This window comes from Lates calcarifer, linkage group LG2, assembly GCF_001640805.2.
Source record: "Lates calcarifer isolate ASB-BC8 linkage group LG2, TLL_Latcal_v3, whole genome shotgun sequence".
Classification (NCBI taxonomy): domain Eukaryota; kingdom Metazoa; phylum Chordata; class Actinopteri; family Centropomidae; genus Lates; species Lates calcarifer.
Genome location: NC_066834.1, coordinates 7,013,421 through 7,026,470, shown reverse-complemented (window position 1 = coordinate 7,026,470; position 13,050 = coordinate 7,013,421). Strand labels below are relative to the sequence as shown.

At 39.9% G+C, this 13,050-nt stretch overlaps 2 protein-coding genes across 2 annotated transcripts; one reads left to right on the top strand and one right to left on the bottom strand.

Moving 5' to 3' along the window:
* The first annotated feature begins 3,160 nt into the window (after positions 1–3,160).
* On the top strand, positions 3,161–7,063 carry hdc (histidine decarboxylase). The gene is made up of 12 exons (XM_018683625.2): positions 3,161–3,258; positions 3,419–3,591; positions 3,677–3,790; positions 3,904–4,026; positions 4,135–4,272; positions 4,350–4,493; positions 4,869–4,935; positions 5,058–5,220; positions 5,370–5,460; positions 5,560–5,658; positions 5,824–5,925; positions 6,261–7,063. The coding sequence occupies exons 1-12, from the start codon at positions 3,231–3,233 to the stop codon at positions 7,041–7,043; spliced, it is 2,025 nt and encodes a 674-aa protein (XP_018539141.1). The 5' UTR covers positions 3,161–3,230; the 3' UTR covers positions 7,044–7,063.
* A 171-nt stretch (positions 7,064–7,234) lies between these two features.
* On the bottom strand, positions 7,235–12,061 carry LOC108887924 (long-chain fatty acid transport protein 2). The gene is made up of 10 exons (XM_018683626.2): positions 11,158–12,061; positions 10,296–10,505; positions 10,013–10,171; positions 9,625–9,749; positions 9,230–9,424; positions 9,036–9,126; positions 8,745–8,943; positions 8,317–8,414; positions 7,781–7,911; positions 7,235–7,635 (listed from the first exon to the last, which is right to left on the bottom strand). Exons 1-10 carry the CDS (start codon positions 11,636–11,638, stop codon positions 7,462–7,464), a joined length of 1,863 nt encoding a protein of 620 aa, XP_018539142.1. The 5' UTR covers positions 11,639–12,061; the 3' UTR covers positions 7,235–7,461.
* Positions 12,062–13,050: the final 989 nt, after the last annotated feature.

Genomic DNA, 13,050 nt, shown 5'->3' with positions numbered 1-13,050 from the left:
ATTGATATTAGATAAAAACCAACGAATCACCCAAAAAGGGTTTTTTTTTTTTTCCCTGTTTCTCCCCTTTCCTCTGCTAACATGCTCCTCCTACCACTACTAATAACAGCTACACTGCTGCTGCTGGGCCAAAAGAAACCAGCATAAATCAGCCCAGCCAGAGTTTTGTGATTTATTTTAGTTGTTTTTTTTGTTGTTGTTGTTGTTGTTGTTGTTGTTTTTGTTTTTTGTTTTGTTGTTGTTGTTGTTGCAAAATTCTTATGATCACACACACAGTGGTAGAACTTATGTACAGGGCTTGTTATTTTTTAATCATAGCAAAGATACAAGCATAAATACATATTTCTAAACATGGACAGGTATACAACCTAATAATTATGTGAAACAACATGGTCTGAAAATCTAAATGACACTTAAATTATATAATTTGTTGACTTGTGCAACAATACATTGTGGTTATGGCTAAAGTGGCTTTGAAAATGAATCCATACATCATAATTGTCTCACAATTCTTTGTATATTATTGTTTGATTGTGTGACCAAACTTTTTTGATAATATAACCAATAAAGTTTTATGTTGGGTTCAAACAACATCCAGTTTTGCTTTGCACACATCTGTGTATTCATATCTTTTTAAATAGCATTTTAAAAGCACAAAGTTCACAAAGTGCTGGACAGTACTGACACTGGGAAGCTGCCCAGTTCAACTAATCTGAGCTGTTGGCTTTAGGGCCACCAGTCCAAAAATCAACCTTCCAGGAACAATGTTGAAACTAAAAGTGGAAGGAAAACAAAAATGCCGTAAAAGTAAAACTTTATCCAGTTAATTAATATTCTGCCTTAAATCTTGAAAATACACTAAAGGTGTACTATAACCTACTCCGAAAATTGCTGTCATCGTGATGCAACATTTCTAAACCCATGCTTAGTGCCTGTTTCCCCTTTTTCACTTTGATGTACAGACTGTCTCATCTTTAGTCAGTGTGTCTTTTCAGCTCCCACCCATGTCAAAGTAAGTGTCCAAATCCTCTTTGTTTCTGACCTTTGGCTCAAATGATCAGGCCCAAGGTTCTCTTTGTGACAGGCTGATGTCATGTTGATCAATTCATTTAATTATTTGAGTAAAAGCAATAGAAGAGGATCCATCATGAAGCATTTTGACTTTGATGTTGCAACACAATGCCTGAGCTTCAATTGCACAATTATGGTTAAACCTGCTTTCATCAGGCTCTGACTCCCAGACGTAAAAGGCACACAAGGAGCACAATAGTCACAGTGTGCTCTGCTCCATGTCACATAATGCTTATTTCTGTATATTATACCACACACACCATTACTATAGTCATTGCCTGCAACTGGGCTTCTTGCCTTTCAGTTTGATCAAAAGTGTGTAGCAGTGATTGCACAGATTCAAAGGACTTGTGGGTTTAAGCTCAGCTGGGATTCAGAGGATTTGAATGAATAAATGTTCAAATCAAATCATGTCTTGTAGAAAACAAACATGCTGTTCATGTTTTAAAATGTGACTAGTTTAACAGCAACTTCCAGAAAATAACTTTATTAAACCTGCAGGGTTTTTTTTTTTTTTGCTTTATTAGTGTCACTGAATCAACAGAATAAATTGATTCCCTCTCATAATAGTCTCTGTGGTGTAATATTGATGTGTACTTAGTGTGTTTGAATTACAGTTAGATTCTCCTCCAACTACTGGCTTCCCCAGAGAACCAGATGAGGTCTCACACATGTCGAGCACAATACACAGCTAAGAGCATAGCGTGTGAACAGTCCAGGTGCTGCTCGAGCTTTTGTCAGCGTTTCAAAGGCAGAGATAAGCTCTGACATAGACGTGTTTGCCCTCATCATCCTATTACCTTTTACTGTGTGTTCATTCATTGTTTATTTCTTAGTAATGTCCCCTGTATTTTACCATTTTATTTGTTTGTAAAGAGTCTTCATCCAATACAAATACAGATTTGCTGTAACAATCATCTTCTGTAATAATGTATGTTCAGGCAATATGAGAGGAGGAAATAGCAGAACTGGCTGCAGCTAGGTATTTACTAAACAGATAAAGCTAAATCATCTCATCTAATTCTCTGCTAGAAATAAATGGAATAACCCTTGTGTATTTACCAAAATGTATAACTGCTACTTCCACTAAAGAGTGATTTCAACTTTCTCAAACAACAACTCATGACCCCTCAGTGGTTGTGGAGGAAGTACTCTGATCCTTTAAAGCACCAATACCAATAAAAGAAACAATAAATAAATAAATAAAAAACTCCATCACAGGTCATGCATTTAAAATTCTACTTGAGTAAAAGTACATACGTATTATTGGCTAAATTTACACAAAGTATCAAATGTAAAAGTACATATTTTGCATTAGATGATAAATTCTGTTGCATCAATGTGTAAGCAACATTTTACCATTTACTGTAGCTGCTCGAGTTGGAGCTAGTTTGAACTACTTTGTGTACAGTTTTGTAGTTTAATCCAGTGATTACCAACCCAGGGGTTGGGCTCCTGCAAAGGGTTGCTCAAAAAAGCATAAAAGGAAGAAAAAAAAATGCTTGCTGGGTTAAGTTTTTAAATACTGCAGAGTTGTACCTCTTCAAAGCTGTAGTTCAATACAATGCTCAAGTAAGTTTATTTGGTTACAGTCCTGCACTGCTATAAACATGGGGCCTCCTATAATTTTTTGGAGGGGGTCTAACCCCTTGGTCAGGAACTACGTACTGGACAAAACCACCAAACTGTACATAAAGTAGTTAAACGATCTCTACCTCAGTGAGCAACAACACTGAAATGCTATATGCACATTTATGCATCAGCAGGCCTGTTAATAATCTGATAATGTGAGGAAGAATATTGCACTGTAACATGCAATGAGTTACACTATTGATATACTGTCCTGTTATGCTACATACAATATAATTTCACTGCAATATGAATCAATAAACGGTCACCACCAAAGGAGAGTAAATATTTAGTGCAAATGTGGAGTCAGTAGGTGATGTGACTAACACTTCCACTGATGGAAAGAACATGTGGAGGGCATTTCTTTGGTAGCTCAAATGCGTCACTGATTTAGGGCGTGCTCTTCACAACAGGGTCTATATATGTCTGTGATCTCTGCTACTGAATACACAAAGCATCATTGCAGCCACCAGTTACACACAACGAACTAACCCAAAGAGCTCTCATCTTTTTAAAAAAAAAAAAAAAAAATGCAGGCTGAGGAATACAATCGCAGAGGTAATCATGAGTTCCATTTTACTGTATTGACTCATTTTGTTTGTGTTAAAGTTGCATTTCACTGCAAATAATGATAAGTGAGCAATAAATAAAATTAACATTAATTATACATTACAGCAGGACATTCATTCCAGTTGCTACTTTGATAATTTCTGATCAGGTAAGGAGCTGGTGGACTACATCACACAGTACCTGGGCACCATCAGGGAGAGGAGGGTGATTCCAGATGTGAAACCAGGCTACATGAAGGAGCTTCTCCCTGACGCTGCACCTACAGAGCCAGAGGAGTGGGAGAATATCTTCAACGACATCGAGAAAGTCATCATGCCGGGAGTAAGTTCCCTCTGTCACCTATCATTGCATCAACCATTTGAAACTATGGCAAGGAAGTAAGTATTTTCTCATCTGTTACCTCCAGGTGGTTCACTGGCAGAGCCCTTACATGCATGCCTACTACCCCAGTCTGACCTCTTGGCCCTCTATGCTCGGGGACATGCTGGCCGATGCCATCAACTGTGTCGGATTCACCTGGGTAAGGGTACAACCTGTGTTTTTTTTTTTCTCTACTATACCACCTAAAAACAGCAAAAACACCACAAAAGACAAATCCTGATAAATGATATTGTCCTTGCTGGTTTTGGACAGGCCTCTAGTCCTGCATGTACAGAGTTGGAAATGAATGTGATGGACTGGTTGTGTAAGGCACTGGGGCTACCCTCCTTTTTCCTGCATTACCATCCTGACAGCAGAGGTGGAGGCGTACTGCAGGTTCATGACATCTTGATCTGTTTATTTTAAACCAGAAACTTTTATACAATAGTTTTGGTGGTAGCTGAGAGCTCATTGTCCTCCTCCTCTACTTGACTCTTCTGTTAGAGCACAGTCAGCGAGAGCACACTGGTTGCTCTGCTGGCAGCCAGGAAAGACAAAATCTTGCAGCTGCGGACTGAGCTCGACCAGGATGTGGACGACTCTGTCTTAAATTCAAGACTGGTGGCCTACGCCTCAGATCAGGTCAGTGTTACCAGTCCTTGTATGATAACTTCCTATCAATCTGATGAAATTAACTGATGTAATGACTGCTTCTAAAGGCTCATTCCTCAGTTGAGAAGGCAGGTCTGATTTCTCTGGTGAAGATCAGATTTCTGCCCACCGATGAGCAGCTCTCTCTGAGAGGAGAAACTTTAAAACAAGCCATACAAGAGGACAGGAGGAGAGGACTGGTCCCTTTCATGGTATGTTTTTGACACTGCAGGCTGGGTGGATATCATGAGGGTAGGGTGGTGTCTATGTGGAGAAATAAGAATCAGTCCGGTGTTTAACAACACTGCCAACTATACTTTACTTATATACTAAAATACTTTTCGCTGATAATGCTGAGTAAAACTGAGAAATTATTACTTTTCCACCACTGCAGAGCTAAATTTTCACAAAAACACTGCTGCCTAGAAAGTAAATAGAGCCAACAATACTCAAACAGCTGAAAACAAAAAGTACAATATGGAAAATAATTGACAGTAATATTAAAAAATGATTATGAATCCAGCGAGATATTAATATGTGTTTTAAAGATAAATAAAACGATGTGATTTTGTTTCTCCTATGTTTAGCTGTGCGCAACTTTGGGAACTACAGGAGTGTGTGCCTTTGACAAGCTATCTGAACTGGGACCAGTGTGTATGTCTTTGAATTTACTTTTAATGTCTGCTTTCACATGTCTGCTGTCACACAAAAACATTGTGTGGTTCCACTGACATTCATTATAAGTACAGTGCTTGTGATTGAATCTTTCTTCACAGGTACAGAAGAGGGACTCTGGCTCCATGTTGATGCAGCATATGCTGGCTCAGCCTACTTCTGTCCTGAACTCCGCTGGTCTCTGGAGGGCATCGAATTTGCTCACTCTTTTGTCTTTAACCCATCCAAGTGGATGATGGTCCATTTTGACTGCACAGCCTTCTGGTGAGTAAAAACACTGAAGCCCTATCTGGCCTGTAGAGAAATAAACATTAACTCTGAACATAGGTCTTGAATTAAAATAAATAAATCAATGATAAATAAATCCAGAGTTAATATGAAGGATGCTTGTTGGTTTAACTTTGTTTTCTCAGGGTGAAGGATAAATATAAGCTCCAACAGACCTTCAGTGTTGATCCCGTTTATCTCAGACATGAAAACTCACAGGCAGCCACTGACTTTATGGTATGATATCACATCTTGTTTTCATTGAATTAAACATTGAACTATTACAGATTTTATGGATTCATTCAATCCAGTAACAGTACTTTTTTCTGTGTTCAGCACTGGCAAATTCCCCTCAGCCGACGTTTCCGTTCTCTCAAACTCTGGTTTGTCATGCGCTCCTTTGGACTAAAAAACCTCCAGGCTCACATCAGACATGTAAGTGCCGTTCAGCTCTTTTCATTCAAATGATCTTATTTTTCAATTTAAGAATTTGCACAAAGATTATTTACTGTCGATTATGTTAATTTGGCAGCCCCCTTTTATTTTATTTATTTTGATGTTTCAGAATTTAAATGTGCGTTTTGTTCTTTTTGTTTTTAGGGGATTGACATGGCAAAGCTCTTAGAGTCTCACATAAGGAGTGACCCAAATTTTGACGTCCCTGCTGAGAGGCACCTTGGCCTGGTGGTCTTCTGTCTGAAGGTATGTGGCACCAATTTGAACTGTCTAAAGCTGTAAACTATAAAAATGTTTACATAGAAGTGGGTTTTATCTTTGTTAAGCAACATGTCTTTCACTGGCTTAATCATTATCGAAATGTACAAACTTCCCAGTCACACCTTGTTCAAAGGTGAGATACTTGAATAAGGTTGACTATTTTTATCAATCACAGGTGAAGGGCAGAGTATTATCAGTGATCATTAAAAGGAGCTGAAACCTTGAACTGATTTAGTTGAAAATGCTTTCGTTTTGTTTCGAAGCTTTTAGTTTTTTGGCCCTGCAATGTTTATGAATGTTTTATTTTTATTTTTTTCTAGGGAGGAAATGCTTTGACCCAGGAGCTGTTGAGGAGACTGACCCGGTCAGGCAGTATGTACCTCATTCCCGCGGACATTCACACCAAACGTATCATTCGCTTCACAGTGACCTCACAGTTCACCACCCCAGATGATGTCCTTAAGGACTGGGGCATCATCTCCAAAACAGCTTCTGTTCTTCTGGCTGAGACACAGGGTCTGAATAATACAGATCAGCTAAAGTCAGGGGAAGATGAGGTGATAGGAGCAGAAGAAAACCAAGACCCAGACTCAAACACGGGGCCTGATGAGAAAGAGGATGCTGCAGCCAGGCTGGATAAAGCTCAAGTGGAGCTGTGGATTGACAAGGCTTGGAATCGATCCAGGAGACCAATGCGCTCTCTTAGCTGCAACAGCGAACCTCTGCCTTACACTTACATCGGGCCTCTGTCTGGTTATGACTTTGACACAAGGCCCAGTTTTAAAGATGCCGCAGGTGCCCTCCCCACACCACCGACAGCAGGATCAGGCCCCATGTTTAAAATTACAGAGATGCCTTCCAATCTTCTGGGTAAACAGGTCCTGAAAAAGCTGACAAAATTCTACAGCGTGCCCAGTTTCTGCAACCAGTGGGTGCAGTGTGGTCGGCACCAGCTGTGCTGCCCCCTGAAGGTTTCGCAGGCAGCTCAAAAACACTTGTCCTCCACCTGCAGAAGAATGAACTGTATGTCTTCCTCTCCTATAGCCAACACAGCTCCCTCTCCTACTCCGCTGGAAACTGCCACTGCACCTAAGCTCCTGTAATAATCCTGAACACAGTGTAGAGTAGTTCTCACACACACACACACACACACACAGACACACACACACAGTAATTCAGCCATTAATAATTAAGCAATTTACTGTTGTATTAGCTGTGTTGGTGCTGAGACAGCATAGTCACCTCTTGGCAAATTGACAGTCACTATCTAACTATGTTAGTGATTTGGGATTGCTTTGCTTATTATCAATCATGTTTTTAAAATCTTTTTATTAAAAAATATTTCAAACAACATTATTATCCCTTGAAATATTTCAATACACAAGAATCCTCAAAGGGTATAGCAGCTGCACATTAAGGCTCGGTGTGTTTTTAGCATTTAGCATTATTTGGCATCTTGTATAAGCTAAAATCAAATGTACTACTGGAGGATGACAATCTATTAATAAACACTGAACTCCTTCAGAGCCTGATTCTTCCCTCTGCAATGGAGTTGACTATCTCCTGAGTCATAGGTACGTAGCCTTTATTGTCCTCCAGGTAGAACAAAGGGTCCCTTATGACAGCAGGGTCAAAGCCCTCCTCTGCCAGCTTCACCTTCATTTGCTTAAACGTCCCAGTCACTGCCAGTGCATCCTGCCAGAGCAAATGAATGGTTATAGACTTTTTAAACAAAGTCAAGTATATATATATATATATATATATATATATAAAATCAAATGTATATATATATATATATATGTCATAATCTTCTGAGTAAATCCAGCAGGACTTTGTTTACCTGAATGCGAATGAAGTGAGGTCTTGCGTAGCTGGGGAGGTACTTTTTGACATGCTGATATGTAGCTTTGCTGTCAAAATCCATGTTTTCCTTCAGCTTCAGTGCTGCCATTCCAATTCGCCCCTCGTGTCCTAAACAGTCATGGTCAAAGTAAAAGTAGGACTTATTTCAGGATGTCAGGATGACTGTGGCAACGTAGATGATAACCTATTTCAAATACATGCTTTCCTGTTTCAAATTTGTCTCAGCTTTTATGTTTTGTTTTGTTTTTTCCTTATTTGCAGGATTACATGGCTCATGATGACAGTAATAAGTAATTAATGAGCATGTGAAAAGCTACATGGTACAAGAGGTCTTAGTAAATCTTTAAAAAATAGATATAGTGATCAGATGACTGATCAATGGCTGAAAGGCTTTTACTAAAATGTCATATTTCGTAGATATATGTTTTCAAGGTAATAACATTTTTACAATAACTATTATTAATTATACATTCTTTATAAATCTTAAATCATTGCTAATGTGGTAATTATTACCTGGCACTTTCACACCATAGACATTTGCTTCCTCAATGCAGTCAACCATGAGCAAATGATCGGCCACCTCCGTGGTTGCCACATTTTCTCCTTTCCACCTGAGTGAGACAACAGCACAAACAGTGCATGCAAAACTCAGCTCCAGTCTTTAGCCAAATGTAATGTTTTTCCCTTCATCTTAAATTCACTTTCCAGTGATTAAAGTGATCGTATTTTCCAACTAACTGACTTTAAAACAGTGGCTTGAGTTGCTAAAACCTGCAAGGATTCTAAAAAATATCAACCATTTATCAGGTTCAAGTTTTTTTGCAGACTTTGATGTTCTTATCTAACCAACACAAACATAGTATCCAGATGTGGGCCCCCCTGGTCTTCATTATTTGCTCAGTCAGATTATCAAATTTGTTCAGTTTGTTTCCTCCACAGACCTGAAAGTGTCTCCGATGCGGTCTTGAAAGTAGACAAATCCTTCATTGTCTCTCTTTAGAAGGTCACCACTGTTAAAGTAGAGGTCTCCCTTCACGAACACATCTCTCAGTGTCTTCTTCTCCGTCTGCTGCCTGTTCTTGGCGTATCCGCTGAAAGGTGATCTCTCTCCGATCTTTGCAACCAACAAACCAGTCTCTCCTGCAGGGGAAAAAGCATCAAGCATCAGGATATGAGTGGGTGAGAGCTAAAAAGTCAAGAGAGAGCCATATTTTTGGAGAAGCCTTGCTCACCCGTCGGGACTTCAATACAAAACCCTCTGGAGTCTTTGACTGGCTCCTCTTTCTCTGTGTCGTACCTTATGAGGCTATATGAAAACGCTTTCTGAAAAACAAACAGTTCAAGGCAATAAAACATACTGAATGTTGAAATGAATATTTAAACTTGTTTTGAACATTACATTTCATAATATTTCCCTCTCTCTTACCTTATGTAGATAATGCTCTCTGCCAATAGCTCCAATTTTCCCAGTAAAGTTGACAAAGCCAATGTTTCCCTCCGTTGCTCCGTAGCATTCACAGATGCGAATGTCCCCAAATCGCTGTAGGAACTCAGCCCAGGTGTCAGCTCTTATCCCATTCCCAAACGCAAGTCGGACTTTATGATCTCTGTCATTGTCTCTCTAGAGGAAGGTGAAGCAGGGGTGAGACCAGGAAAACAAACATCACATTGTGTCCACCTTCTGTTAAAAGTACAAACATGTAGTCTGACTGCAGGTGCTAGCTGCCCTTACAAATGTCATAATTGCAGACACAGTTAGCAACATATTGTAAGTTTCACAATACTTATAATGACCATATGTGATATTATACTGAGGTTTACCTTCGGTGTGTTGCAGAGGTAGCGCATAATTTCTCCTATGTACTGAATGACGGTCACATTGTACTTCCTACACTCACTCCAGAAGTTAGAGGCAGAGAATTTCCGTCCTAAGACAATAGTGAGGCCTAGAAATGAAGAGGCACAGATGGATTCAGCAACGTACAGTATAATCTCACACTGAGAGCTCAGTAAGTATTGTGAACCTATGAACTTTAGGACTTTGAAACACAAATAGTGCAAGTAAGAGCCAAACCACCTGCTACTTGAGGTCATACACTCAAGTAACGTCTCAGTTTAACCTTTAATAAACTCATTGTTATCATCAGGATGTTTTTGTACAGTATACTGCAAAGTTGGTAGTGTTTTATGGGAAATACTTATGCTTTACCCTTTTCTATGGATCCACAGAGTCCCATCAGAAAGCCTGCACTATGGTAGAGAGGTAGGTATATGTAGATGATATCGTCTGAGCGTACGCCAGCCATAGACTGAAGAAAAGATGCCATCCATATCCTCTCGTGGTTAATTACAGCCGCTTTGGGAAGGCCTAAAAGGTAACAATGCCATTAGAAGCAGACGTTGCATAGATTCATTGTCTTGTTTCTGGCACTCAAGGACTGCACAATAAAAAGCAGATTAGAGGCGAAGGTCAGATAAGACCGTCAGATTACCTGTGGTTCCGGAGGTGTAGATGTATAGTGCAGGACTCTTGATGTTAATGTGGGCCCTCAGTTGAGGGGACAGAGGTTGGTCTGAGGCCTGCTGAATTTTATCAGAGAGGCTTTCGAAGCCCTCCACATCACAGTCCTCACTGAGGATGAACACACGGACGCCCTGTTGCTTCAGTGTGGGCAACACCTCCCCTACAGCCTCTCGTAAGTCTGAGAGAGCGACAAAAGGAGAGTTAGTGAAGGCAGTGACAACAAAACAGAAAAATCAAGAGCTCTCAATATACTTTAAACTAGTGCTAGACCAATATGTCTGGCTAGGCTAATACATCAGTAGATATATCAGTAGATATATCAGGTCTTTATGTTGGCTGAACAGTAAGAAATTGCAGCACAGAAATGTCAAACTACTTCTGAGATCATTCAGAAACAGTGTCGCCATCACACAGATTGTGCACTGAGGAAAACTGGCCAGTGGATTTTTCAACCAAATAGTGCAAAAGTTGTTATCAAGATTGCCTGTTTATGTTGTATGTTAATGTTGAAAGACATTAATAATTGGAATATACAGTTATCACATATCTTTACTTCCAAATACTGACTTAAAAATCCAATATAATTTGGCCATGCAGAGTATAGGTTCACAGGTGGATATGAATTTAAAATCATTGATAATTTCATTCTTTTGCAGAACTCTTGTTTGTGTTGAAACAGTGTTAATGAACAGGTGTCTGAGGATTTACTGCAGGTTTATGACAATATTAATAACTTTAAGGTGGGGTCACTATATATTCAATAATAATCCTTTATTAGTCCCACAATGGGGAAATTTACAAATTTACAAATTTACAACAGTCACCCTTACCAGCACCAGCGACCAGGACCTTGGCGTCACAGCAGGAGAAGCAATGCAGCAGGGACTTGGATCTGATGTTGTAGTTCAGTAGAGAAGCCGTGCATCCCAGCTTGGCCAGTCCGAGCCAGAGCCACACCATCCACGGTTCGTTGGCCATAAACAGAACCACTGTGTCTCCTGCCTTTACATTGCCATGAGTCGACAGAGCTCTGGCCACTCTGTTGCTTTCCTTGTCGGCTTGGCTGTAAGTGTAGGAGCTGTCCTCGAAAACTATAAACTTCTTCTGCGGCTGCTTCGCCACTTTGTCCAGAAAACTGTCCAAAATGCTGTAAAACGGTTTCCGCTTCTTGTACCTTTCTATGCTTATACCGATTTTGATTGCAGTAAGTGCGTAATTTAAGTCGTCCCAAAAGTAAGGGTTTCTCAGGTAAAGGAGTAATGGCAAAATTGCCAAACCCGTAAGAATGGTATAAAGAATATATGCGCTCATTTTCAGGAGAAAGGAGTCGGTCCTTCTACTGTGAGAGTGATGAAAAAGTTCAATTCTAACAGCACAAAGCCGCCGAGCGTAGACTTAGGTACGCCTCATGAACTTTGAACGTTTTTTTCTCTCCTCTGATGGATGTAACAAAAGAGCTAAGATGTACTCCTGTGAGGAAACAAATCTGATGAAGTCAGGGCAATTCTAGTCGTTATTATTTACATAGCGGTATAGAGAAATTCACAAAAGGTTAATCTTTGACAACATAGTTATTTATCTCATGCACTTTCCAGGAAAGACACAGCAGGAAGAAAAAGAACATGGTGAAACACAAGTCACACATAGAGATGTATAGTATATGATGTTGTTGTAGCCGTGTATGTTGAGCAGGGTCATGGGTTCAGTATGCGGCTTGAAATCACAGGAGAGACAATAGAAAGCACGAAACTAGGGTACATTTATCAACAAAACAAAACAAACTAACAAACAAAAAAAAAAAAAACAGGACTTTGCTGCCCTGCTGTGTGAAGGACTGAGTCCCATTTTCAAGATCACATGAGACAGACACATTGTGCCTGTGCTTTCTACACTCTGTAGCCAATTTATTGTGCAATAATAATAATAATAAGAATGGAGAGGGAGAGGAGCTCAGTGCACCATGCAGGCCCTCAGTCGGGACCAATAACATAACTAGGGGAAAGACTGTGTGTGTCTGTGGAGAGTTTCCAGGTCATAGTTATTCTAGACAGGTTGAACCAAAACCAGCTGGACTTGATTGAGTGAGTGGAGTCACTCAAGTTCAGCTGAATTTGAGGTGATAGAAATTCAACCTGGAAACAGAGGCCTTGATGATCCAGTTCTACACAGCAATTGTCAAGCCATCCTTACTTCATCGATAACTTCCACACAGGAGCGAACCAGTGAGTCGGGAGAGTGGAGCAGCCTCCTGCCACTTCCATCTGGAAAAGACTCAGGGCAGCACAACAAGACATACTAACAAAATTTTCTCCAGAGCTGTGGCACTCATTGATAACACCAGACACTCTGGACTGGAAACATCATTGTCAGTTTTCTTACTGTGGACCTACATCAATGTACTAAATGCATGTTTGCACAACGTCCATATAAATCTGTGACATACTGTAAGTAACAGACTACATAATTATATATCTCCGTAGACTCTACTCATAAGTGCCAGTTGGAACCAATAAGTAATTTTTATCAGTACTGCATTCATAAAATGTATTACAACCGCCAAAGTCATGTGCTGTGTTATAAAGAGTTACCACAAATTATCCAACTGCTGCCAACAGTGAAAAGCATCACTGCTTCCTTTTTATGTTTTTACTGCTCATCCTCTCTTGAATCTTAGATCAGTGACTAGCTGGGAAACAAACTGTTTCTTACACTGTTGAGAATCT

Excerpts from the sequence above, each read along its gene's own strand:
- LOC108887924 (XM_018683626.2), bottom strand. The coding sequence starts at position 11,638 with ATGAGCGCATATATTCTTTATACCATTCTTACGGGTTTGGCAATTTTG. Across the intron at positions 10,506-11,157 it reads GGTCCTGGTCGCTGGTGCTG|ACTTACGAGAGGCTGTAGGG; the intron begins GTAAGGGTGACT and ends TCGCTCTCTCAG. Across the intron at positions 8,415-8,744 it reads CGCATCGGAGACACTTTCAG|GTGGAAAGGAGAAAATGTGG; the intron begins GTCTGTGGAGGA and ends TGTCTCACTCAG.
- hdc (XM_018683625.2), top strand. The coding sequence starts at position 3,231 with ATGCAGGCTGAGGAATACAATCGCAGAG. Across the intron at positions 4,494-4,868 it reads GAGGACTGGTCCCTTTCATG|CTGTGCGCAACTTTGGGAAC; the intron begins GTATGTTTTTGA and ends TCCTATGTTTAG. Across the intron at positions 5,461-5,559 it reads AGGCAGCCACTGACTTTATG|CACTGGCAAATTCCCCTCAG; the intron begins GTATGATATCAC and ends TTCTGTGTTCAG.